General features: G+C 45.8%; 3 protein-coding genes across 6 annotated transcripts; 1 reads left to right on the plus strand and 2 right to left on the minus strand.

Moving 5' to 3' along the window:
• Nucleotides 1–367: 367 nt before the first annotated feature.
• On the minus strand, nucleotides 368–2769 carry TAF13 (TATA-box binding protein associated factor 13). Its single transcript, XM_051781085.1, has 4 exons — nucleotides 2639–2769; nucleotides 2446–2524; nucleotides 1849–1946; nucleotides 368–1003 (listed from the first exon to the last, which is right to left on the minus strand). Exons 1-4 carry the CDS (start codon nucleotides 2663–2665, stop codon nucleotides 833–835), a joined length of 375 nt encoding a protein of 124 aa, XP_051637045.1. The 5' UTR covers nucleotides 2666–2769; the 3' UTR covers nucleotides 368–832.
• A 1214-nt stretch (nucleotides 2770–3983) lies between these two features.
• GTPBP8 (GTP binding protein 8 (putative)) lies at nucleotides 3984–10732 on the minus strand. Of its 4 annotated transcripts, XR_007903411.1 has the most exons (8): nucleotides 10399–10732; nucleotides 9941–10039; nucleotides 9325–9455; nucleotides 8888–8987; nucleotides 8348–8466; nucleotides 7792–7918; nucleotides 6823–7228; nucleotides 3984–5417 (listed from the first exon to the last, which is right to left on the minus strand). XR_007903411.1 is itself a non-coding variant. In XM_051781080.1 (7 exons), exons 1-6 carry the CDS (start codon nucleotides 10687–10689, stop codon nucleotides 7834–7836), a joined length of 825 nt encoding a protein of 274 aa, XP_051637040.1. In that variant the 5' UTR covers nucleotides 10690–10732; the 3' UTR covers nucleotides 3984–7172; nucleotides 7792–7833. The 4 variants fall into 4 exon arrangements, 3 of the variants coding, with proteins under 3 accessions (XP_051637040.1, XP_051637039.1, XP_051637038.1); XM_051781080.1 differs by having other exon boundaries at nucleotides 3984–7172; XM_051781079.1 differs by having other exon boundaries at nucleotides 3984–7225.
• A 6147-nt stretch (nucleotides 10733–16879) lies between these two features.
• On the plus strand, nucleotides 16880–18953 carry LOC127467429 (cell surface glycoprotein CD200 receptor 1-A-like). The gene is made up of 3 exons (XM_051779377.1): nucleotides 16880–16888; nucleotides 17035–17356; nucleotides 17926–18953. Exons 1-3 carry the CDS (start codon nucleotides 16880–16882, stop codon nucleotides 18078–18080), a joined length of 486 nt encoding a protein of 161 aa, XP_051635337.1. The 3' UTR covers nucleotides 18081–18953.
• The last annotated feature ends 4021 nt before the right edge of the window (nucleotides 18954–22974 follow it).

Consider the following 22974-nt stretch of genomic DNA (forward strand, 5'->3'; position numbering starts at 1 on the left):
TACAGGTATTCCATAGTGTTAGAACAAGCAATGGGCCTAGTAGTTTCTGCCAGGCTTTTGCATGTAAGTAATTCCCATGAGCAGGATCACCAGGAAATATTAAGGAAAAAATTCTCAGAACAAAGAACAGGAATCTGGTTTGGTAGAGAGCACCTGCTTAACAGGGGTAAGGAAAGGCTGTAAGTGGAAGTAAATCAGGAACAGGCCAAGTTCAATTTCTTAGGCTTAAGAGCAGTAGAAAATAAAAGAGCTGTGCCCACCAGGACAAAAATTAAAATAACCTTCCTAGCCTGTTAAGTGTAAAAACCCCTCTATTGTGCATCTTGTGTGAATCGATCAATGTAAGTTTAGTTAGGAGGAGTAGGCACAAACTTAAAATGTTTTATTCAAAGAGCATATACAGAGCAAAAAGCAGAACTTTTAGAGTAGTTTGGGCTTGAAGCCTGTGTCCAGCTAACTAAGATCCATTTTCTGGGTTTCCTCTCACAGGAGTACCCAGTGATAACTGAAATAGCTGTAGAGAATCATGTATCATCGGCCATCTAGCCACCTGATACAACACAGGCCTACTTCAAACAGACTTCCTGCCATTACAGGAATTTTTCATTTCCTAAAATGGTATAAAAATACCCAAGTATACCACATACAATCAGATAACATTTCAGCTGCTTGAATAGTTCTCAGAAAAGGCTGGGAGCGAGGCCAGACATCCCAGCAGTGACCTTCATCCTGATTAACCCCTCCAAACAACACACACGATCTTCCTTCTTACTGGGCAGGTGCCGTTACTTGGGCAGCCCAAATGAAGCCCCAGTGCAGCTTGTGCACAGAATCAAGATCCATAGTTTGCTTCATCGAAGGCCTTTCTGGCTCGTTTCAGTTCTTCATTCATAGTAAGGAGGTCTTTAACCCTGGCAAACTTCCGGGGGTCCTTGCGAATTAGAAAGACAATGTCCTCGACCTGTACACGGCCCTGCCGCCCGATCGACATGGCCTTGTGTGTCTGTCAGAGGGGAGAAAAGGAAAGTCAACAGGGTTCCTTTGCCACTTTTTTAAAGTTCTCAATTCCACTTTATTTCCTGTAATTTTGTAACAAAGTAAGCAATTGCAGGACCTGGGCACCATCATCCTAGTCACAACAGAACTTCCCAGTAAACCATGGACTTACTGTTGCTCTGCTGTCCCCAGCTCCCTGTCACCTACACCTACACACAGCGGTATATATACATCACATAATGGTATCAAAACTAAAGCTAGATTACAAGTATGATGCCCAGCATGCAAAAAGCCTGAAGATCAGGCACAACTTGGAAGCAATGTGAGCTAACCCTATCAGAGGACAATGTAGGGTGTTTTGATAAGGAAAGGCAAGGACAACCTTTCAAAAGAAAGGGGAATGCTTGGATACTTTAAAAGAATATCCAAATACCTGGTAGAGTAATGGCTTCAGGCCCCAGAATGCATTTCTTTTGCAGCAGAGCTACATTCCCATCCATGTAAAGACACTGGGTCAACACAAAAAGTTGACAGATTTTCGAAGCTGAGCCTTGTCTTCTGTCAGCTGCACATACAGTGATGCCACAGTGACTCCCAAACTCAGATGTGAATTTCCTCTCCTACAATACTAATTTAACCGCTACTTAAGGACTTCAGTTTTCTAAATCCATGTGGAACAAGATGCATGAATTTTGCCTTTCTCTTGGAAAAGCAAAATCCAAGTTTAGCTTTCTCCTACTAGCACCATGACTTTGGGGCCCGGGATAATGCAGTATTTGAGTCAGAGGTATTATCTAGAAGACTAAAGTCCTTGTGAGGATGTTTTGACCATGCTGTCTAGAGCTGACTTACCATTTCTGTGATAAACTCTATTACCAGGTCCTCAAGAATGTCCACGGATTCTGTGTAAGGGTTCTGGTCGTCCCCGAATCCATACATCATGCATCTTACTGCACAAAGAAACACTCTGTGAGGCTCCTTTCATCCATTCAGTAGTGTCAGCAGCACACATCTAGTTAAGAGTTCACCAGCCTGCACATTCCTGCTCCAGGGTGGTGCAGGAATGTAACTCTTGTCTGTTAGGCAGGCCAATACTTGAGCAAACATACAGGAAATAAACAGAAACCAACAAAAGCCAGGTGCTGTACAGGCAGAAAAGCACATCTGATGACAAGCTCTTTAAATACTCAGCCTGCAAAGCCCTACACACTGACTTACAGCACAACCGACTTTGGGCACAGCTCGGTTCAGAGGACGCACCAGCAGTATTTTTTGGGGGGTCTGTCTACATGACAGCCTTCTGCACTTGCAGCCAGGGCACAAAATGAAAGCCGCTGTTTTGCTAAGGAAAAGTGAGTTTAGGAACTCCATAGCTATCTGCTCAGAGTTTCAGCTGAATGACCCGTCCTGGCTGGGCCGGGCTGGGCTGTCCGGCCCAGCTCGACTCACGCTCTTTGGAGAACAGCCTCTTCCTCCTGCCCTGCCCGCCGTCCAGGCCCCCGCCGGCGTCCTCCGCGTCCTCTTCGAACTGCACGGGCACAGCGGAGAGAGGCCGCGGTCAGCGCCCGCCGGGACCCGGCCCCTTCCCGCTGCTGGCATGGGATGGGGACCACCGGGAACTGCAGCCCCTCCCGCCACTCACCGGCACGTCCTCCTCCTCATCGGCCATGGCTGCCGGGCTGCGCCGGAAGGGATTCCTGTTCCTCTTCCCCTTGCCCGGCCCCGCCTCGCCGAGCCCGCCGAGCTGTGGAGGGGCGGGCACGGGGCGGTGCTGCCGGCTGGGCGGGAGCTGGTGGGAGTCGTAGCACCAAGGATTTAGTGGGAGAGATCTGGTGACCCTCCCCATTATTGGATTGTCAGATCAGGATATCGTGGTCTGAAAGTGAACTCGGGAGGTGTCTGGTCCATTCCCCTGCTTGAAAGGTCAGCCATGATGTTAAAAAGGTCTCCCAGTCTGCCTGCTGGTTCGCAGGGGCTTTTCCTTCCCTTGAGAAAAACGCACTTGCCCACGTTCATAAAATCATAGAATGTTAAGGGGTTGGAAGGGACCTTAAAGATCATTTTGTTCCAACACCGCTGCCATGGGCAGGAACACCTCCCAGCAGCAATGTCCCATCCAACCTGACCTTGATCATCACCAGGGTTGAGGCATCCACAATCTCCCTAGGCAACCTGTTCCAGTGTCTCACCACTCTCACAATAAAGAATTTCTTCCTAATATCTATCCTAAGTTTCTTCTCTTTCAATTTGTACCCATTACTCCTCATCCTGTCACTACAGTTCCTGAGAGAGAGAGTCCCTCTCTGGCTTTCCTGTAGGCCTCCTTCAGGGGGGCCCTCACAATCTCCTCTTCTCCAGGCTGAACAGCTCCAACTTCCTCAGCTTGTCTTGGTAGGGGAGGTGCTCCAGTCCTGTTGAATTTCATAAGTTTGCTGTCAGCCCTTTCCTCCAGCTCTCCCAAGTTCCTCTAAATGGCAGCCCTGCCCCTGAGTGTATCAACTGTTCCCCCCAGTTTGGTGCCATGTGTTGTTTGATAATGCATCTGCTCCAGATTACTCGTAAAGATATTCACCTGGACACATTCCAGAATAGATCATTGCAGTGTTCCATTTGTAACTGCTGAGCAACTGGAGTATGACCCACTGACTTTAATGCTCTGAGCCCAATTATTCCACTAGTTTGTTAATGATTGAGTAGTGCACCTGTCCAGACTGTAATGTTCTAATTTTGGACATTGTTGAAAAATACTGCCTTTGTAGTGCCAGTGTTATGGTGACAGACTAGATCAGACACAGACAGTAGAGAAAGAAAAAGGAGAAATTACTGCTGAAAGACCAGGGAAGATGCACAAGGTGGAATCCTTTTCCATAGAAGCTAGTACTCAAGATCATTCTGCAAATAACAGGTGCAGAAGAGGCAAAAGTCGAGTAGTGTGTCAGACACCTGTTTACCCAAAGCACGTTCCTGTGAAGACACTTAAATATAAGTTTTACTGTTTAAGTAAAGGAGAGGACTTGCTTTTATTTGCTGTCTTACTTGTCACTTGTCACAGGGGCACTGTTGCACTCAAGAATCCAACTGTGGTGTTCTCGCCTGCAAATGGCTGAGCAAAATGCAAGTTATTCCACTATTTGAAGCACTTGTGAGTAAAGATCTTTTGACTAGCACAGCAGAAATACAAGATGTGTCCAGAGGCAAAGCTAGTTGTTCAGGATAAGAAGGTACCTACTGTTCCAGGCACACGTCCCACTTTTTATACAAATGGATTTACTACACACATTTAATGTATTTAAGTGGTTTGTAAAATAATTCACAGAATCAGAGAATCAATGAGGTTGGAAAAGACCTCTGAGGTTATTGAGTCCAACCTATGACCTGACTCCATCTTGTCAACTAGACCATGACACTAAGTGCCTCATCCAGTCTTTTCTTAAAACACCTCCAGGGATGGTGACTTCACCACCTCCCTGGGCTGTCCATTCCAATTCCCAATCACTCTTACTGTGAAGAACTTCTTCCTAATGTCCAACCTGAGCCTCCCTTGGCGTAGCTTAAGACTCTGTTCTCTTGTCCTGTCGTTAGTTGCCTGGGAGACTGACCCCCACTTGGCTACGACCAATAAGGATCCCCCCGAGCCTCCTTTTGTCCAGGCTAAAGAACCCCAGCTCCCTCAGCTGCTCCTCATAGGACTTGTGGTCCAGACCCTTCACCAGCTTTGTTACCCTTCTCTGGACACGCTCCAGCACCTCAATATCCTTCCTAAACTGAGGGGCCCAGAACTGGACACAGGACTTGAGTAGTGGCCTAACCAGTGCTGAGTATGGAGGGACAATCACTTCCCTAATCCTGTTGGCCAAACTGTTCCTGATACAGGCCAGGATGCAATTGGCCTTCTTGGCCACCTAGGCACACTCCTGGATCATGTTCAGCTTCCTGTCAGTCAGAGCCCCCAGGTCCCTCTGCCTGGCTGCTCTGTGCCCAGCCTGTAGTGCTGCAGGAGGTTGTTGTGGTCTAAGTGCAGGACCTGGCACTTGGTCTTGTTAAATCTCATACTATTGGATTTGAGCCATCCATCCAGCCTCTCGAGTTTCCCCTGCAGAGTCCTCCTACCCTCCAGCAAATTGACATGCCCCTCAGCTTGGTGCCACCTGCAAATTTGCTGATGGTGGACTCAATCCCCTCTTCCAGATCATCAACAAAGATATTAAATAGAACTGGACCCAATACTGATCCCTGAGGGACACCACCACTCTCTGGGCCCGGCCCTCCAGCCAGTTCCTAACCCAGCACAGAGTGCCCCTGTCGAAGCCATGGGCTGCCAGCTTTTTCAGGAGTATGCTTTGGGACACTTCACCAAAGGCTTTGCTGAAGTCCACATAGACCACATCCACAGTCTTCCCCTCATCCACCAGTCAGGTCACCTAGTCATAAAAGAAGATCAAGTTGGTCAGGCAGGACCTGCCCCTCCTAAATCCATGCTGGCTGGGTCCGATCCCCCAGCCACCCTGTAGGTGCTGTGTGATCGCAACCAAGATGATCTGTTCCATAACCTTGCCAGGCACTGACAGCAGGCTGACAGGCCTGTAGTTGCCCAGATCCTCCTTCCAGTCCTTCTTATGTATAGGCCAACCCCTAGTCATGTGGGACCTCCCCAGTAAGCCAGGACTGTTGGTAGATGATGGAGAGTGGCTTGGTGAGCTCTTCCGCCAGCCCCCTCATCACCCTTGGATGGATCCCATCTGGTCCCATAGACTTGTGAGCATCTAAGTGACCCAGCAGGTCACTAACTGCTTCCTCCTGGATTACAGAGGAGCTATTCTGCTCCCTATATCTGTCTACCAGCTCAGGAGGCCAGCTGTCCCGAGGACAACCTGTCTTATTGTTGAAAACCGAGACAAAGAAGGTGTTAAGTACCTGAGCCTTTTCCTCATCTTTGGTAACTATATTCTCCCCTTGTGTCCAATAAAGAATGGAGGTTTTCCTTGCCCCTCCTTTTGCTATTAATGTATTTATAAAAACACCTTTTATTATTCTTTAGAGAAGTGGCCACATTAAGTTCTAATTGAGCTTTCGCCTTTCTAATTTCTTTCTGCATGACCTAATGACATCCTTAAACACTTCCTGAGTTGCCTGCCCCATTTTCCTAGCATTGTAAGGGGTTTTCTTCAGAGGAGGGACTAAAAGCAGAACTGCAATTTTTTACACATACAGGATTATTTTTGGAGGCTCTCCAGTCACAGGTGAGGCCTTGAAAATGACAGCCATGACAAGACTGATGCTTTTCAAAAATCCTGGTTTTAAAATACTAAGAAAGAATTCTTCCTGAAGTGTTCACTTTCACCTGTCCCATCTGTCTAGATACTACTGCACTTCCCCTAGGATCATGCATCCCCTGGGCTAGTTTGCTCTGTAGCATTTTGGGATTAGAGGTAAAATATTAAGAGACTTACAGGTTTAATTACTGTTAAAATGCAGAAGCTAGAGAGCCATGTCTTTCTAATGCATTTATCACATTCCTCACTTCTTACATGAGTGCTGAAAACAAGCCTCACCTCATGTCTAGTCTGAGAGTTACAAGAAGTTGCATAATGAAAGGGCTATAAATGTCACCTTCTCACCCTCAGAGTGGTTTAGAAAAAACTGCCCTTTCATGAGGTTTAAACACTTAATGTAAGTAACTTGGACAACTGCACACCCACATTTGGCCATGTTAAGACATGACAAAGTCTGAGTGCCAGAGTTCAACACAGGCACTTAATAGCTTTGATCTAAGTTCTCCTGCATGACTGCTGCTATTGACAGCTCTCCTTTTGTCTGACTCTGTACCTTGTAAACTTCACAGTTTCAGGTGCTCTTAGCCAGACACAGCTGGTGTGGGACACAGTTCTCTGAGCTGCTACAGTACCCCTAAAGAGTATGGGACACATCAGTACTGTGCTTCAGCTGCCAGGGCAGAACAGACACAGATAATGGACAACAGGTCTCAGATCTGGCAATTCATCCGAGTGCAGATGCAGAACTTCATGCTGGATCGAGAACAGAAATGCAGCACTGACTGATGATAATGTGCAGAAAAAGAGGGTTCCTCCAGATGGCCAGTCTTTCATTTCACTGTTTCAAGCCAACAGTGATCAAAAAGTAGATCCCATTGAAGATGTGTCCTTTCCTTCACCCATCTGGAACAGGGACAACTCGATGTATGCAAGCAAGGCATGCTATCTCACTGCACCTACTGAACGCAGAACACAGAAAGTTACAAAAGTAAAACATACAGAAAGTCAAACACACCTTCACAGACAATATGTTGGCTATTTCCACTCCAGATGGCCTTAAAGCAGGAAGGTTGTACAGGTGGTAGCTTTTGGCTCCTGCTATCCTAACCCTAACTGAGAGAAGTAAACTTCTGTGTACCATTCAGTTCAACTGGACAAGTACAGGTTGCTTAATGTTAGGGCTATAGTTTTTCTATTCTAAACTAAATGCCTCTTTATTAAAGACATTACTGGACTATCTCTAATATCCTAAATATAGCAAAATTTAGGCATGCAGTGGTATCTTTTTGAACATTTCAGTGGAGGGAGAGAAAATGCTGTATTAAAACTTCGCTTCTCTTTGGAGGTTCTCTGCACAATCATGTAGGTTTCATAAAACAGTTTTATAATACCCTGGATTCACTCACACTGCAAACTTCTTGAATTGATGAACTTAATAAGCAAAAAGCTTAGTTTTATACATATTAATTTATCCTAAATAACTTCTAGTACCTTGGGTTATTTACAACAAAAAAACACAGACCTTTTGTTCCAGATGAGCTGAGCAGATCAGGAGTCAGTCTTTTCAGCTGGTCTCTACAGCAGCCAGGTTTCCAGTAACGTGGGCTACAAAACACCTTAGCAAGTGAACTCCTGAAAACTCCACAGAACTGTGGAAACAGAGGTGTGGATGTTTAGTGCCAGATAATGCTGTGTCTTGGAGTAATAGGAGCAAACAGTTACTTGCTGTGTTCAGTTACATCTCCCACCTTGGTATGAACCTCAAGTTCGGCTCCCTAATGCAACAATTACAGCTGCTACTGTTACCAGAACTCCAAATAGAATGGCAAAGCCTGCTAACATCCAGCACCAAGACTTCTGCCCACCTCCAAGAAAGGCCAAAGGAAGAAGCAACCTTGAAAACAACTCTGCAGAGGAGAGGGAAGAAGAAAAGGGGCATTTCCCCATCAGCAGCCCACCCTCCATCCTTGGGCCATAGAGAGGGGCTGCCTCTAAAGTGGACAAACCCATTTCAGCTCAGCTTGCCCTCCTGAATTTATCACCCAAAAGGAAATGGCAGCAGCACAGCAGAGCTTTACCTGACCAGGAACAGTTGAGGAAAGCATCCCTGAGTGTTCTTCTTTACAAACTCCTGGATCCCCAGTACATTCTTTAACAACAGTCCCCGGCCAGCTCGGTCAATTTTGGTTAACACCATCTGCATGGATCCAGAAAGGGAGGATTAAAAGAGGAAAATAAGATTATTTTGCTGCTAGTCTGGAACATCTGTAAGAGTCCTGGACCATCTTGCAAGGCAGACTGAAAGCTCTGGGTCATACCTAGGGGTAAAAATTGAACACAATTCACCAAAACATTTCTATAGCCTGCATAAGGAGCAGGCATTTTCATGCTCCTCAAGCTGAGCACTGAAAAAAAAAAGTATCCATTTAATAAACAAAGCAAAAAAACCCTTAAATCCCACTTGCCTTACTCAGCACATTTTAGGCATATTTTATTAACAATAAATGGGGTTGGCTTACTGCCTGGATAGAACAACCTACATAAACTCAAGTACAGGGTACACACCCTTACAGATTACCCGTACCTTATAACCAACCCAAGAAAGCAGCATTACCTACCACATAAGGAATTCCAAACTCTTCCAGCATCTCTACTGCAATATGATCTGTTTTCTGGAGTCCAACTACACCATCAACTAACAGAAAAGTCCTCTTCAAGCTGCCAGAAAGACAAGCAACAGTAATTGCCACCATTATTTCACGCCTGCTCTGCTACTTCCAAAATCATAAGGAGAAACAAAAACATGAGATCTGGGGATAGGAAGAGTCAAGAAGAGCCATGCATGGAAGATGAAGGTCAGCATGGAGCAGCACCTCAGTCTTTTCTGTTGTTTTGAGCTGAGCATGAATGAATGACACTGCAGAAGCTCCTGGGGAAATTATGTCAGAACTAACCAATACTACCACTGCAAGCACCTACCCCTTTTCATTTTTTCACCTAATTACATGACACTGTATGTAGGTGTCTGGCATTGACTGCCGTGAAAGTCCCTTACTTGCGCCGTTCCTGCAGGTAGGCCTCCACCATCTCCACAAAGTCTTGCGGGGCACGGTAGCCGTATCCTGGCATATCCACCAGAGTAAAGTACTTCCCTACTTTGAAGAAATTCATCTTCTTGGTGTGGCCCTGAGAAGAGGATTTAGGCAAGATCAGGGAAGGCAGTGGTTTTAAAAAGCTGCTTTAAGGAGATGCCCCACAAAACATCTCTATTCCATGCCCCTGCCCTCCCAGAATGCTACTGTTGCTTTAAGCTACCCAGTCTCCTACCCTTGTAGGAGACATGACTCTATCCATAAAACAGACTAAAAATGCCTTCATGGGTGTCTCAGTTTCTTCTCAAAGGACTTAACAGCACATGTGCTCGAGCTGTGCAACTCCTCTGTCTGGCACATGTGCCAAGCCTGGTTGAAGAGCTAAGCTTGGCTCTTTCTGCCTCTTCCTGTGCTTGAGCAAGGCCATTGCCAGACATGAGGTGGTGGCCACCACAGCTGGCACGTTCTCCTGCTGTTTCAGGTTACCCAGGAGCTTGTCCCCTCCCACCCTTCTCAGCCCTACTCCGGCCTGGCATCAGTTTCTGACAAAGATGGACAGAAGTTAAAAAAGTCACTCACTGGAGTTTTTGACACTCTGACCTCCACTTCTGGAGACAGTGAAAACAAGGCCCGGATTAAAGATGATTTCCCCACATTGCTTCGGCCGATGAAGCACACCTGCAGAGGGAAAGGCAGAGAGGGCACATCTACACCTGCCCTCAATGTGCCGGGGCAGTCCCACAGTCCTGGTCATTTCCCAGCCCTTGGTGCCAGTGCCTGGGGACAGCAGTGTCCTGTGCCACGGGCACGCCGGGCTGCTGGGCTGCACAACGGAGAGCAACAACAAATGAACTATTTTAAAACAGCAGCAGTAAGTGCAGCACGCACTGTGCAGTGCTCTGACACTGCCGCCCCCAGAGCTCCACAACCACTGCCGACACCCCCTTGCCCCAGCAGCTCAGCCCGGCCCGGGCGGTGGGAAGCCGCTGTCCCAGCCCGGTCACAGCCGAGGGGTGCGAGGGCAGCGCAGCGCTGACCTCGGGCAGGGCCGGCGGCGGGGTGTGGTCCATGCGGACGGCGGAGCTCACGTAGTCGATGGGGTGGCCCTGCCCGGACCTGAAGAACGTCTCGGCGCGCTGCAGGGCGTCCAGCCCGGGCTCGAAGATGTGGAACCACGCCGTGTCGGTGCCGGGCGCCAGGTGCCGCTCCAGCTTCTGCAGCGGGAACATGATCCCGGTGCGGCGGCTCCGCTCCAGCCGCAGCACCTGGGACAGGGCGGCCAGCGGCGGGACCCGGCCCGCCACACCGCCCGCCCGCGACAGCAGCATCCCGGCGCCTGCAGGCGGGACCCGGCCAGGCCCGGAAGGCGGCGGGCGGGACAGAGGGATAGTGGGGCGGAGCGGGGCGGGACAGAGGGATAGTGGGGCGGAGCGGGGCGGGACAGAGGGATAGTGGGGCGGAGCGGGGCGGGCGCGATATCTCGGGTGCCCCCGCCCGGCCCGGTGCTGTCAGGACCCGGCTCGGCGGCGGCAGTGTCCTGCTGTCCATATCACCCTTTGAGAGGGGCAGGCCCTTCCCAGGCCAGGCTGTTTACAGAATCACAGGATATGCGGAGTTGGAAGGGACCCTCAAGAACCGTGGAGTCCAGCTCCTGGCCCTGCACAGGACACAGCCCCGAGAATCACACCATGTGCCCGAAAGCTTTTTCCAAGCATTTCTTCAGCTCTGTCAGGCTTGGTGCTGTGACCACTTCCTTGGGGAGCCTGTTCCAGTGCCCAAACACCCTCTGGGTGAAAACCCTTTTTCCAGTATCGTACCTAAACCTCCCTTGATGCAGCTTCAGGCCACTCCCACGGATCCTGCCACTGGTTACCAGAGAGAAGCGACCAGTGCAAACCATTCCGCTTCCCGTCATGGGGATGTTGAGGACCACAGTGAGGTCTCCCCTCAGTCTTCTCCAGGCTGAACAGACCAAGTGACCTCAGCTACTCCTTGTATGGCTTCCCCTCTGGACCCTTCACCATCTTCATTTCTCACCTTTGGACACACTCTAATAGCTCTATATTCTTATATTGTCGTGCCCAAAACTGCTCACAATATTCAAGGTGAGGCCACCTCAGGTCAGAGCAGAGGGGGACAATCCCCTTCCTCGACTGTCTGGTGATGCTCTGCCTGATGCCCCCTAGGACACGGTTGCCCCTCTTGGCTGCCAGGGCACTGCTGACTCATATTCAACTTGTCTTCGACCAGGACTCCCAGGTCCCTTTCTGTAGCACTGCTTTCCAGCAGCTCATTCCCCAGTCTGTATGAACATCCAGGGTTGCCCCATCCCAGGTGCAGAATCCGGCACTTTCCCTTATTAAACTTCATATGGTTGGTGATTGCCCAGCCCTCTGATTTATCAAGGCCTCTTTGCAGAGCCTCTCTGCCTTTGAGGGAGTCAACAGCTCCTCTGAGTTTTTGTCACCTGTTTAGCTTTGGGTCTTCTCATCTGTGTTCTTACAGACTCAGGCCAAGCCCAGCAACACCTCTGAGCTGCTGAGGGCTCCGTGCACTGATGCTCTGTTTGGCCACGGAACAGGGCAAAACAACCTAGTCCTGCAGCATCCTCTGGCTCCCTGCTGCAGCCATCAGTTTTCCAAGAGCTATCCTGATAAGTAAAAAAATTAAGAAATTAAAGAAAAAAAAAATCAGTAATTTCTGTTTAAGTTGAACTGTATAGAGGTCAGTTATATTTTGGATAAAATAAACAAACCCAAACTAACCACAAAACTGTTGCCACCTGTGTTCACATTATAGTAAAAAAACCCGTGAAGTTTTACTGCTTAATTGATATGTATCAGACGCTGTTTTCGTATTTAAAAAAACTACAGAGCTTTTTACATTATATTTCTCCATGACTACAGTTCATAGGGCTACAAAACCTGCAGAAATAAATGTATGTCCTTGAAACATTTCAGCTTCAAAGAAGTACCACAGTTTTAGCACCCTTAAATGAAAGTAAACTTCTATCAGTATCTTTATTAAAGTAATATATAAAGATATCCTGATGTTGGCCTTACAGCCAGGCAAGCCTGGGCGTCCTGAGGAACGCTGCTTTTTCTTTGAGACAGAGACCCCTTTTTCTTCTGTGGTCACAGCCTTCTGTTTTAAGTGCTATAATTCTGAATAGTTTCATTTTTACAATGAATAGATTTAAGTCCAGGAAGGACTGTTAGAAGATAACAGAGGCTACATCCTACTTTCTTTGTATTGAGCTCAGTTACAAAGCTGTAGGAAGGGAACTTCCATTCCTTAAGAAAAGGCCAGCCAGCAACAAAGATGTGTCTCAGAGATAGCTTCAAATATTTTGTAGTAAGACAAACTTCTACAGAAATGCTGCTTCTCAAATTTATGATCAGTGAAAGCTGTTAATGGTGAGAGGTTAACTGTATAAACCTAGGGAAAAAAACCCCCTATATTCTACTACCTGTAAATCAAGTCCTCTTAAAATGTGCTTTGTTTCACAGCAAAACAGAGCTCAAATGTGCATAGCTCAGGATGGACCACAATCACTGGCTGCTACATGCATGCTTAGAAGAGTGCTCCCAAATAAATGTACAAATGCCCTTTATTTGTTTCCAACCAGTTTGGAATCTACAGAGCAGACCTCCCTCCTGTCATCCCAGGGGTGTGAATAACCACAGGTAAATGTAGAGGAAAAAAAGCAAAACCTTTCAAGAATTATGTCAAGAACACTGCTAATTGTTTTTTTGAGGGGCTTTTTGATGGTAATGCAGCAACCTAATTTTAACTGAAATCTGTGGTGAATCTGGTAACAGCAAAACCACACTGTCCAGAGGTATGTTCATAACCATTCCAGTAGTCAGATTTCCACATTTCTATGCCAAACTGTGACACGCAAAACAGAGGAAGTGCTACTTTTGCCTCAGAGTCCCACACAGCTCACTGCTGCAGGCAGCAGACTTGCCTACTTCAAATCACCCTGCAGTAGTTACCCTCACCAGGCACATGTTCTCTAGCACATCACACCCAGAACAGCCAGCCAGAGACAGGAGGGAAGGCAGTAGAGAAACCAATCAGGCCATTTAACAGTACCTCTGCAGGTGTGATGATGTGAACAGAGGTGCCCAGTTCACAGGCTAGTGCCCCAGCCACTGTTAAGTCTTCCCTTTAATGTGACTACATAGGTGGCAGGAACAAATTAAGATGGTATAGGACTTTCTGAATACTTGTAATTATAGCAAAGGGTGAGATAAACAAGAGCATCCAGTAAACCCACATCTAAAACCTGAAATACAGAACTGTGCATTTCAATGGAAGGTGGTTTGTTTTTTTTCCTGTACTAAATTGCAGTTCAAGGTTTTCTAAGGACAGACTATGAAGATGGAAAATGGCAGGTTACTGTGGACAGAGCTGGTAAATTAGCAACATTTAAGCCTACTTTGTATCTCCCCTGAAAGACTATTTTCTATTGTGCATGTTATTGCCAAACATTAGGTGTTCTGTCTGACATTGCCTATGCCTCATGTCTGCGACAGCAGATGTCTCTTTTCAGTTGTTGGTTATGTAGTTCAAATGTTAGGGAATTACTACAAATTTAGTCCACATTAAAAACTCTGACAATCATTCCTCTGGAGTTTGAAAGAGGGATCTATAACCATTGACACTGACCTAAATCCCAAACAATGGGCAAGAGCGTGGAGCTGGAAGGAAGTGGTAACACTAGTTGTCTTGTCTGGTCTGATCTTGTCTGGTCTGATCCCAGCATCGTGAGACAGGTCAAACTGTTATTCATTTCAGATACTTCTCAGAGAAGAGTATCTGTGAGACCATCTGGAGATGGAATTCTGTGAGAGCAGTGAGGGCCTCTTGTTGTGCATTTGGGACAGGCAGTTTGGTTCCTGTGAACCAAAACCAGCTGGGCTCTTGAGTTTCATTTCCAGAAAGAGAAACTCAGACCAAATATTGTCACCAGAAAGCATGCTGAAAAGGACAGAGCACATACACCAACCTGCCTACTGTTTTCTGTGACAGTAAGAGCACTGCTGACTGTCTAAATCTGTGCTTGCCCTTAAATACATCTTATGTTCTTTTCACTTGGAAGGTGGTTTAGGAACTAGAGTTACTAGGATATGCAGGTTTAAATGCTAAATTATTTGTATAAAATACTAAGAAACTCTGCATTTTCCTCTATGCAAACTATTCTATTGCAGGGGGGAGAGGAAGAGACGTGTCTTTATCTCCAGTAAGGAATTCAAGGCCACAAACCCTTCAAGGGCTGGATATTCTGAGACATTAAAAGTAGTTAAAAAATTAAAATACTCATTATACTTATAAGTGGGAAAGGTTTTTAAAAGTTCTGTAGTAAAGTAATGGAAGACAGAGAGATTATTGTTCATGTTGCAGCCAATATTGCTGATCCCAGCTGAAGAGTAGTTTCTACTGGTTTTATAGAGTTGAAATTCTCTTTTCAGTATTCATCTTAAATTTTATTGACTTTTTCTATTTGCATGTGGTCTGACCTGTGCTGCAGCATTTGTTTTTGCACTTCAGGCTTTCAGGCAAAGAGCCAAAACCAGAACTACTTCATCCATTTTCTCAGAGTTGGCCTTGGTCATTAGCACAGGATGCAGTGTTGTGAGTGTGCAGCAGAGAAGAAATTTCTGTGTCTTAAGTGTGCTAAAGCTATTTGAAACTCCTTGAATCTAGGCTGAAAAAATGAAAGTAGTGCCAATAACACAGACTGGTGAGGACACTATCAAGTGGAAAAGCTCGCTATGATTGGTGCATATGGGACGGGGACCATATAACCACTGCATCAAGAATTGACTTGAGACAAACTTTTGCTTCCTTAGTTGGAAGGTTGCTATGGCTATGACCATTACTAGGGTAGCAGCAGGTAAATCTTGAAATAAAGGAATTGATAAAGAAGGAAGACAGTGCCATGTGTTTCCTTTCCAGTCTTGCTGTCCCTCACATCATGCAGTGATTTTATTGCAGACATTCAGAACATCAAACAAAGCTATGTGAGGGCATTTCTGTACTCCACGTTCTTAACCAGGTTAGTCAGCAGAGCTCCTATCTTCATACAGTCCATGTCTGTTCCAAAACAGTGCAATGGCATGAAAAAACAAAAGGCTCTCAAATAATAGAAATTTCCAAGCAAAGTACCAGCTTATGCAGTAACCTAGTGTTGCATGACTGAGATCCCACAACAAACCTTTGTTTTGTTTATAATAATCATCTACAAATGTAATCTTATTACCTCATCCGTTTGAGGTTACCCTATTTAGCATGCTGAAGTTTTTGTGGGCATAGCATCCAAAAGCTGCAATGCAACCACAATTCAGGAGCCCTGATGGCTCATGTAGCCACAGTTCTGAGTTTTACGCTGTAAGGGCTGGAGGGTATGGTCTCATTCTGTCCCTTGCAGATCTACAACACATTTGCTCAGACTACAATATTCTTTAATGATCTGCAACAAAAGCATTTCTGATGCAGGTAAAGTGTTTATTTGATAATTTATAAATCCAGTAATAGTTTCTGCAAATGCCTTCCTTTTCACTCCCAAAAGGAAGTTCCCTAGTTCAGGAATTAAAACACTTTCCTTAAAAGTTAACCCAAACTTACCACATCAATATTAGAAAAAAACCCAATCAACATCTCTGAAAGTAAGTAAAATGTTTTGTGTTTTTTAACTGGTAAAAACAAACCAAACCCAACTTTTCAAGGTGAGTGTTGTTGCATGCTTTGAGCAGGAGATGGAGAGGAAAGCACAGTTAGAGCCTGGGCCCTGACAGAAGCCCTTAGGGAGGGACTATGCAGCAGCAGCAGCAGCAGCAGCAGCAGCAGCAGCAGCAGCAGCAGCAGCAGCAGCAGCAGCATGAAGCCACTTTTTGCAAAACTCTGCTCTTCCAGGGGCTGAACCACTAATAACAACTGAGCAGCCACATAGCAGAAGGATAGCTAAAACCAGCACTTGATATGCCCAACGGGGGCAGAAGGGGGAGGGTAAGTCTCTCTGCTAGGGGTATAATGGACGTGTAGAACCCTTTACAGGGCTTTTGCAGAATGGCTAAAAAAAGTAAGGTAGCAAGCAAGAAACAAGATAAAGGAAACAGGATGTCATGCAATCATTCATGGTGATCTATGACTTCAACTAAAATAGGGTCTCAATGCAACAGACTTTCCAGAGAAGCTGTGGATGCCCCAGCTTGGAAGCGTTCATGGCCAGGCTGGATGGGACTCTGACCAGCCTGGTCTGGTGGAAGATGTCCCTGCCCATCGCAGTCGGGTTGAAAGGAGATGATCTTTAAGGTCCCTTCCAACCTAAGTCATTCTATGATTCTATCATTTTTGCTGGGATAAACCCGTGCATTTCATTGATAGTAGGTCTGGTCTCCCTTCTCCTCATTTCCCAAAACTCTGCTCCCTTCTGCTGTTCCCTTTTCCACTGTCTAGCTAGAAACAACAGCTGTGAAGCAATTTCCCATATCCTAACAGAGGATGTGGAGAATGGCTGTGGTAAGGCTCACTTTAACATAGGAGAGTTGTCCAAAAGGAAAAAAAGAGGCAGGATCTTTGTCTCTTGTGAGTTGGATCCCCATTGTTGCCATGGAATGGCACCTCCAACCCTATTCTCCTCTTTTCACTGCTTTCATTTTGGGTAGAGAACAAGTACATCCTGCCCCAGATGCAGGAAACTAACTCCATGCTTCTCCCCTTCCTGGTGCTTTGCATTGCCCCCAAGGCTGAGCCTCTTCTGTGACGAGCACGGGAAGCCCGTGTGCGAGGCAGCGGCAGGGAAGCCGCCTGCTCAGCTCTCGTGGCTCCTAGAGAGCAACTCCTCCCTTGAGGAAGAAAGCCATGACAACGGGACAGCGACTGTTCTCAGCAGGTTGACAGCATGTGACACCAATGTGACTGACACAACCTGCGTGGTGTTCCACCCAGCTGGGAGCTGGAGTGAGTCCATAGCCTGTTGTCCCTCAGGTAAGCTTCCCTTCGTGCATTTGCTGTTCAAAAGCCTGTTTAGCCCTCTGTTTATGCACTGAGCAAACATCAGTGGCCCTGGCAGGATTGCAGCAGGAACTGTGCAGCTAAGTTTCCAGTGAGAAATTTGTTGGGAGGAGACAGGATAAACAGGAGTGCTGTCAGAACTGTAAAGCCCTTTGTGAAATTCTAGGAAAGGAGATGGATGCAGTGGTTTTCCCTCCCACCTCCAGGGCTGAACGGAAAGGCAGGATTATTCACAAGTTCATGACACACCAAGATGTCTGTGGTATGATCACCCAGATCTATGGATTGTAATCCAGTGGTGCCATTACATCTTGCTAATTGTTGGGTAACACGTAGGTTGTGACAAGAAGACTGAAAGGCAGCTTCCAGCTTCCAAAGACTGGCTGGTAGGTGGAGGCTTTAGGTGGTGAAGGCAGCTACCCTAGGTTGTCCTCTGAAAAAAAGCACAAAGAAAGCATTGTCCAGAAGATGAAATCCTGACGGAGGTACAAGGTAAATACAATCTTTGAGATGTACCTTAATGAGCAACTGTTTATCTTTAGAGATTGGAAGCTTTCTTCACTGTGTCATCAGCCTTATGAGCCTCCTGGGCCTCTTCTTCCTGCAGGCTGTTTTTCATCTCTACACCTTCTGTGGTAGCAGGTACATATGGAGCATGGCAATCTCTGGTCATGCTCATGTGAGATCACAGACATAAAGCCTTATGGTATTTTGTTTCTCTACCAAATAAAGGGGGAGAATTCTGTTTTTACGCTCCTAGAAAACAAAAATGCATTTCCACAACAGCTTCTTCCTCCCACTTAAGAGTATTGTCTTGTTTCCTAGGACAATGAGAAACTAGTACCAAGCACAGCAGCTTCCATCTGCAGAAGTGTCTCAGCACTTAGCAGAGATAAAAGGAAGTCCCAATGTGTCTCAGCAACGTGGCATGCAGCAAGAACCCACCGGTACCAAATTGTTCAGGAGAAGGAAGCAAACATGTACAATGCAGCCGTATGTGACTGTGCAGAAACATGGCAGTAGTCGCTCATGCAAGTTTCGCTCTTTTTTTAGAAGACCAAGTCTAACACACATGCAATTGGAAATTAATTCATAATGTATAAACTGAGGTCATTCAATTTCAAATACTTTGTATCCTAGTATTTAAGTAGCATTTCTTACAGAATAAAATAAATCAAGAAGAAATTGTCTTGTGTAATGAGCAGCAACCTTCCCAGAATGGTCACACAGGACTGAAGGTAAAGTTGAGCAACTCTCACTTTTGCTATAAGAATTTTGAAGTGTCTCACAGAGAGAGAGAATAATTGAGCTCTGGCAGTTATTGCTACATGAAGCACAGAAATTATTACAGTCCTGAGATCTGTGTCACACTCATTTACCTCTTTGCATAATCCAGAGAACTGCATCCCACAGAGCAGTTAATGTTAATTTCTTGAAACACATCTTACTGGTCCTATCATAAGGGAGCCTTTGAGTTTAATCTTTCATTTGATGACATACAGCCAGGGCTAAGCCCCTGAACCATAGAAGAATACCTGTCTAAGGCTGAGTTAGGTTTGCATGACAAATGTAGTGAGGAGGAGAGGGGAGAGAACAAAGAACTCCAAGGTGGAGTATGATCTAGATCTTTGTTGTTCATTTGCTGCTTCTACCTGTACCTGACCCCATCTCAAGCTTTGTGAGCCCCATTTTACATCTGAACCAGCTACTGCAGGCGTCAGGACCTAAACACCAGTAATAAAAAGATCATGCTTCTCAGTCTCAGCACACTAAGATTTGGAGTAGTTCTTTAGCTTTATACATAAGAAGAAACGCCATGTCACTTCACTCCTTCTCATGTGCAGGTTTTAATACCACTACCTTGCTGCCCCTTAGCCTCTCCTGGTGCAGCCCATAACCTGGTGTAAATCACTGCCTGGGGAGGTTTCTGCAGGACACTGGCGGGATACAGACAATGATTCTGCTGGCACAGCACCATGGAACTTCTCCTTTCACTCTTACAGACCCAGCTCCAGTCTATCCATCTGTTGTCACATACGGCTGTTTGGTTCCAACAGAGTCTGCATTCTGCAGAGCTGACATACAGTGCGAATGAACTAATTCGGAAGCCAACAAAATTACTGTTAATTCTTTATGGTAACCTAACTACCCAAAGGCCAGCAAGCAGAAAACCACACTGACTTCAGCTGATATTTGTAGCTCTCCTGATATCTGAGTTTCCACAGTGCACGTCAACTGCCTGCCTGCAAGTTGTCCTCAGCTACGTCTTATCTCTGCAGCAGCTCAGCAAGCCCTGAGCACTTGCACACACAAACCTACGTGCACAGAGCTTCTCCACCAGCACCCTCGCTGTAGGGTAGGACCATCCACAAAGCCACAGCTCTGCTTGGCTCTTACTAAGTGTATTACAGACAAAGGGACTACACAGAGAAGACTCATCTTCCTTTCCCCTCTTCATGAGATTCAGGGCAAGTCAAAATTTCAGAGGTACCAACATAGGTGTGACCTCAGTTAGCAACAGCCCACTGGTGTCCATGGTATTCAGGACATGTTCTTTTTAAGTTCTGTTCACTGGGTTTCTTTACCTTTTCTCCAGTTTGGTCAGGTCTCCAGCCAAAAAGAAAAATATGTCACATCTTTAGTTGCAGTTTCCCATCAGGGATCAAAGAGACTTGCATACCAGAATCCACAGGGTTCTGTAACCAGCCTTGTGGTTACAAGGCTGGTTCCTACTCCTTCCACTGTTTACTCTCAAAGTCATCTCAAAATCCTTCTGCAGGAGAGAGGATACAGCAATCTAAGCATTCTACAGCCTGAGTTTCAGCACAGCCTCCTGGACAACTACCAGAGCAACTAAGAACATTTCTATCCTTTTTCTCACAGTACATTGGTCTTCTTAATGGTGTGTCCACTACATGTTAAGGACAAATTTGATTGAAATGTGCTGGATCGAGGTTACAGCTGCTATTGCTGTTCAGATATTAATCATCAGGCTCCTGTGCTTCCATGGGGCTTGTTTGCCTGAGTCTAGTGCTTATGAGTGGTGGCTTTTTGCTTTCCCTGCTGGCTGTAGAGCTGTGCTGTTGATCACCTTACTCTGCTGATCCTGGGAACATTTGGATAACGGCATTGGTGATGCACCTGGGCTGGCAGGTGGCCAGGACATCACTGCTGTTTCTATGCTGCTGTGCTGCACAGGTTGGAGCTCCAGCATGAACTTGAGTCAAAGGGCAGTGACCTGTGGATGAGCTCACGTGGGAGCAGGACACCCTGGGAGACGTTTGGCTTTATGGCGTTTGTCTTCTCAAGTCACTGTTACATGTGATGGAACCCTGCTTTCCTGGAGATGGCTGAACTCCTGCCTGCCCATGGGAAGCAGTGAATGAATTTCTTGTTTTGCTCTGCTTGCACATGCAGCTTTGTTTTACTTTTAAACTGTCTTTATTTCAACCCACCAGTTTTTTCACTTTTACACTTCCAGTTATCTCCCTGATCCCACTAGGGAGGTAGTGAGTAAATAGGTGCCTAATGGGGGCTTAGTTGCTGTCCAGGGTTAAACCGCAACAGCAGAAAAAGACTGTTTGCCTTTTAATGGGACTTTTATTTTTTTCCTACATGTATCCATTTTAAACTATTGTTCTCCTCAAAAAAGCAAAGTAAATAAAAAAAACCAAACAACTCCACCACTCATCTCAAGAAGAGGAGGAAATTTCTAATAAATTCAGAGATTGCACTAACTTTTCAGCCCTCACTTCTAGATGAGAACTGCATTTTTTATGTTTCAGTCTTTCCCAGCAGGAATGCTCTACTGAGAGATCACAGAATCAGTTTTTTGTCACTTGGTTAGCCTGACCCAAAGATCTACATAAAACTCTTCACATACCATGTTCAGTTGCCACCTTATCTCAGAGAGGCCACTGCAGCATCACCAGCCGTGTCTCTTCTATGTTAACATCATTTCAGTTTTACAAGTCTCCAGTACAAGCCTCTCCATGCCCCTACTACTTCTGTTTGAGTATGATGAACAGACACACTGGGCAACTGAAAGGTGGTCTCACTTCAGAGTGTTTGTGAGGCTTGGGAAAAGGATACAAACCCGTGTCATCCCACTGACAAGCTGTCACACCAACCTGTAGATCTACCTGCTCTAGGTTGAGTAAGGCTGGAAAAGTAACTCTCATGAGTTTACATCTTTTTGCTTCAATGTTCCCTGATGTCCATGAAGCAGTAAGACGTGCCGAGGTGCCCAAATTGTCAGAGCACTGGCGAAAAGGCCTGTCCTACCAGGTGTTTCCAGGCAAAAATCCTCCCCTGAACTGTTGCCTTGATTTTACATATAACAAAAATGTCAGAAAGGACATTAGCAAGTCTTTGTAGCCTAATGCACCAAGATATGAATAACAAGATAAAAAATATGTGGAGCCATATCAATAAATGTATTCCCATGCAAATGTAAGAGAAATAACTTTTTCAGTCAACATTTGAATCAGATAAAAGGTTGGAGATGAAGAGAAGAGCATTTCTCCCCCCACATTCACCCAGATGCTTAATTATTCTGCATGTCAGCTCATGACATAGCAGCAAAATATTGCACTTGATGCCTAAGGGAGCATCACTTGGTCTTCCTCGGAGCACAAAGGGCACATGGTTACCCAGTTCTTGACTGTACTCTGCAGTTCAGGCTAGGATTAGATGTTCTTATACAGAAGAGGCCTATCTTGAAGAGAAGTCTAAATATTCTAATGGAATTCAGGGGTAATTGATATGGGGAGCATGGAACGGGGTAAAAGGGTTGGGATATGTGTGTAGTTACTATGCTAAGGGTAAGGGTAAGGAAATAAATGTTGCTGCTTCTAAAACCTACATTTTCTACATAACTATTTATAAAACTTATAAAAATTAGAAAAATCAAAAAATCAAAAGGACCTTAAGGCATCACACTAATGTAGCATTTGGCATTATGCTGGTGGATGCAGTCCTGGGTGAGTTATTACTCTATGTTACAGTCATTCCTAATACTGCTTTGAAGAACAGTACAGCCTGAGACTTGAGACAACTGAAATTGCCATGTAACTCTAGAATCTGGGAGCTTATTTTAATCAGATCTTTCCTTTTGTTTCTTCTTCAAACATGAACCCAGGTTCTACCTCACCCTTATTTGCAGATATAAAAGAAACACATTCTAGAAAGCATACTTACACTGGTGAGTGAAAACATACCTAGCACAATGGAAGGCACTTGACTGATTTGAATCAGCTGAGCTTTGCACACACTTGACAGTACACACCTCATTAACAAGGACACTTACATGTAATTCCACTTTGCATCCAAGCAACATGCTACAGCCAGGAGCCACCACTAGGCTGGCTCAAAATTTCACAAGTGCCACGGAGAAGTTGCACTGGTCCCTCCCCATTAGTGCCTGTCAGGCTGAGATTGGAGCAGTAGCGTCATCACTGCAGGTGGGTGTATCCAGCCAGAGCATGAGAGAAAAGAAAAAGCCAACACCTCTTTTAACAACTCTTTTCTGCATTCCTAGCCACAGATTTCACTTCTCTCAAGGACAGCAAGGCTCAGCATTGCTCCCTGGA

Source organism: Manacus candei, unplaced genomic scaffold (genome assembly GCF_025592945.1).
Source record: "Manacus candei isolate 608988 ecotype Guabito, Panama unplaced genomic scaffold, ASM2559294v1 h1tg000014l, whole genome shotgun sequence".
Taxonomy (NCBI): Eukaryota; Metazoa; Chordata; class Aves; order Passeriformes; family Pipridae; genus Manacus; species Manacus candei.

What these genes read in the sequence shown, in the direction of transcription:
- TAF13 (XM_051781085.1), bottom strand. Translation starts at nt 2,665, where the DNA reads ATGGCCGATGAGGAGGAGGACGTGCCG. An exon ending in GAGGCTGTTCTCCAAAGAGC is followed by an intron (nt 1,947 to 2,445) that starts GTGAGTCGAGCT and finishes TTCTTTGTGCAG; the next exon opens with TAAGATGCATGATGTATGGA. An exon ending in TAGAGTTTATCACAGAAATG is followed by an intron (nt 1,004 to 1,848) that starts GTAAGTCAGCTC and finishes CCCCTCTGACAG; the next exon opens with ACACACAAGGCCATGTCGAT.
- GTPBP8 (XM_051781080.1), bottom strand. Translation starts at nt 10,689, where the DNA reads ATGCTGCTGTCGCGGGCGGGCGGTGTGGCGGGCCGGGTCCCGCCGCTG. An exon ending in CGCCGCCGGCCCTGCCCGAG is followed by an intron (nt 10,040 to 10,398) that starts GTCAGCGCTGCG and finishes TTCCCTCTGCAG; the next exon opens with GTGTGCTTCATCGGCCGAAG. An exon ending in CCTCAACTGTTCCTGGTCAG is followed by an intron (nt 7,919 to 8,347) that starts GTAAAGCTCTGC and finishes CTGTTTCCACAG; the next exon opens with TTCTGTGGAGTTTTCAGGAG.
- LOC127467429 (XM_051779377.1), top strand. An exon ending in CATAGCCTGTTGTCCCTCAG is followed by an intron (nt 17,357 to 17,925) that starts GTAAGCTTCCCT and finishes GTTTATCTTTAG; the next exon opens with AGATTGGAAGCTTTCTTCAC.